The sequence below is a fragment of the Apis dorsata genome, unplaced genomic scaffold, assembly GCF_000469605.1.
Source record: "Apis dorsata unplaced genomic scaffold, Apis dorsata 1.3 scaffold_58, whole genome shotgun sequence".
Classification (NCBI taxonomy): Eukaryota; Metazoa; Arthropoda; class Insecta; order Hymenoptera; family Apidae; genus Apis; species Apis dorsata.
In genome coordinates this window covers 111,736-114,283 of record NW_006263358.1, presented here as the reverse complement: position 1 = coordinate 114,283, position 2,548 = coordinate 111,736, and the positions used below count along the sequence as shown (strand labels likewise).

At 25.2% G+C, this 2,548-nt stretch overlaps 1 protein-coding gene across 3 annotated transcripts in view; it reads right to left on the bottom strand.

The window, feature by feature from the left end:
* Window positions 1-2,548, bottom strand: part of LOC102672878 (heterogeneous nuclear ribonucleoprotein 27C) — a 34,581-nt gene that overhangs the window by 29,640 nt on the left and 2,393 nt on the right. For all 3 annotated transcript variants that reach the window (XM_031515176.1, XM_006609541.2, XM_006609540.2), the window contains exons 4-5: window positions 973-1,055; window positions 88-478 (exon numbers count right to left, since the gene is read on the bottom strand). In XM_031515176.1, the coding sequence (XP_031371036.1) occupies window positions 88-478; window positions 973-1,055 (474 nt within the window). The remainder of the gene's footprint in view (window positions 1-87; window positions 479-972; window positions 1,056-2,548) is intronic.

The following is a 2,548-nucleotide window of genomic DNA, read 5'->3' as shown; positions in this document are numbered from 1 at the left end:
AAAAAAAAAAAAAAAAAAAAAGAAAAAAAAAGAAAAAAAAAAGAATTTAAATGAGACTGAACTAAGAAAATTATGTTAAAAACTTACCATAACTTCCATAACCTTGAGTAGCTGCTGCAGGTTGAACATTATAACTACTACCCCATTGATGATGTGGTGGTGGTGGAATTTGTTGTTGCTGAGGAGGGCCAGGTGGTGCACCCCAGCCCTGAGAATTATACTGAGTATATCCAGCAGCATATCCTCCAGTTTGAGGACTGGTACCCCAACCTTGATACTGCTGCATCATATTTCCTGGTGGACCCATTGGACCTCCCATCATAGGTCCACTCATCTGTCCATTTGGACCACCCATAGGTCCCATATTCCCAGCCATTCCCATTGGAGGTCCACCTTGTTGAGGTGGTCCCCACTGACCTTGATGACTATCATTCATTTTGCTAGAAGAATCTCTTGGTTCTGCGCGTTTGATTTCAACCTGTAACCAAAAATAATCAAACAATCTGAATGAAAATCATTATCGTTCATATTTCATGATTCAAATTAAGAGATATGAAATAGGATTTCGACCTCGATCGAATAAAAGTAATCCTATTTATACCTTAATTTTAATTTTCTTTTTTTCTTCATAAAAGTATAAGATTAAACCTTTAAAACTCGCCAAGTCTTACATCGATTCTAAATATATTCTAATTTTTGACTTGCCATATAACGCATATGTACGATAATTCTAAACGTTTTTTTAAATTGATACTTATATAATAAGAACTAAACATACAGTTGTTAAGAGTAACATAGTATGAGAAAATTGTGTAAAATAAAATAAGTACTATAACTAATATAATTATATAAAATATATAAATATAATTATGACATATAACTAAATTATCATACTTATTCGTACTTATTATTATTTTACATTACAGTAATCTAATAATATATAATATATACTAGTGTGTAGGTATGCTATACCTGTTTTCCATTCAAGTTGACGAAATGCTCCGCTACGCATCGGTCCACTGCATCTTCATCCTCGAAACTGAGAAAGCCAAATCCTGTCGTCCAAACGTGAGAGAGTATATCAAAAGATGCCCCATATATTTATACAAAAAATACATTTCTTTTATATAACCCCACCATTTGAAATTTTTATCATACCATCAATATTACATTTTATTTTTTTCTTCTTTCATTTATTTGTACATCTTTACATTAACTATCTTTTATTGTATAAATGATAATTATTATTAATTTGGAAAAACATATTTATAGTATCTTACATATAATTTTGTTAATGTCAGTGTAAATATGTATTTTTTAATATTTTGTAAACATTTATTTTACAAAAATTTATATAGTAATGTTCATTTTAAATATTCATAAACTTAAAATACTTAATCTATAATAAATTTATGATGGCTGATTTAAAGAAGTTTTTAAATACTTATATACTTCTACTTTAAAAGATTGTTAATGATATTTAATATGTAAAGCATCAATATTCTTTTGTTAATATTTTGTTTTCAAGATATCACAAAAGATTATCAATTACATTATAAATATATATCCATCAATGCATATCATCTCAATTACAGGAAAGTATATATATCTTGTTCAAATAATAAAATGGATAAAAAAAAATTCATTTGTTGTACTCATTAAATGTATTGACTTCTTGAATGCAGCCACCAAAAAGGAATAAATATATAAAGAACAAAGAAGTAACATACCTATCTGAGTACTGAATAATTACTACATTATATAAATATAAAAATTTTTATATTAAAGTAAAAAATTTTCAAGTAAAAAAGTTATCAAAATTAATAATATCTTAATTTAACATAATCAATATAAGCTGTAGGTTATAAGTAATTTTTCATATACATATAATATGATTAAAGATAAATATAACTAAATGAGTTTGTTCAATGAATAATAAATGGATAATACTAATAAAAAATCGAATTTACAACACACTTACTAGTAGCTTAACTTGACTTAAGTTATGTACATTTTAACTTATGTACTTAATAACCTGGTAAAGTCTTAAGCTATCCTTAATAAAACTTAGCCAAATCACAATATATATATATATAAATATATATGTATATATATTTAATATTAAATTTAATTTTATAACATAAAGTATCTTAACCATTTTTTAAGGTAAGACAAGGCGAATTATTAAGAGTAGCAAAATAGGATAAGAACACTACATAAATAACTATGTATAATGCATTGTGAGTTTCATATATAAGATCTTAAAATATTTTATAAATACATATTGAAAATAAATAATATTAATTATTAAGACTGTGAATCAGGATATATTAATTATAATTATTAAAGGAAGCAAGAGCAGGGTCATTAAAAAAAAGGTAATCAAGCAGAGGAAGTTCAATGACCACAAATTATTAACTGACTTAAGCACAAAATCATATTTAACTTTATATTAATTACTAATTTTAAAGTTTGCACTTTTTTGTTTTTATATTTTTAATCTAAATAAAATTTTAATATTTTATTTTAATTAAATAATGGGTGTGCT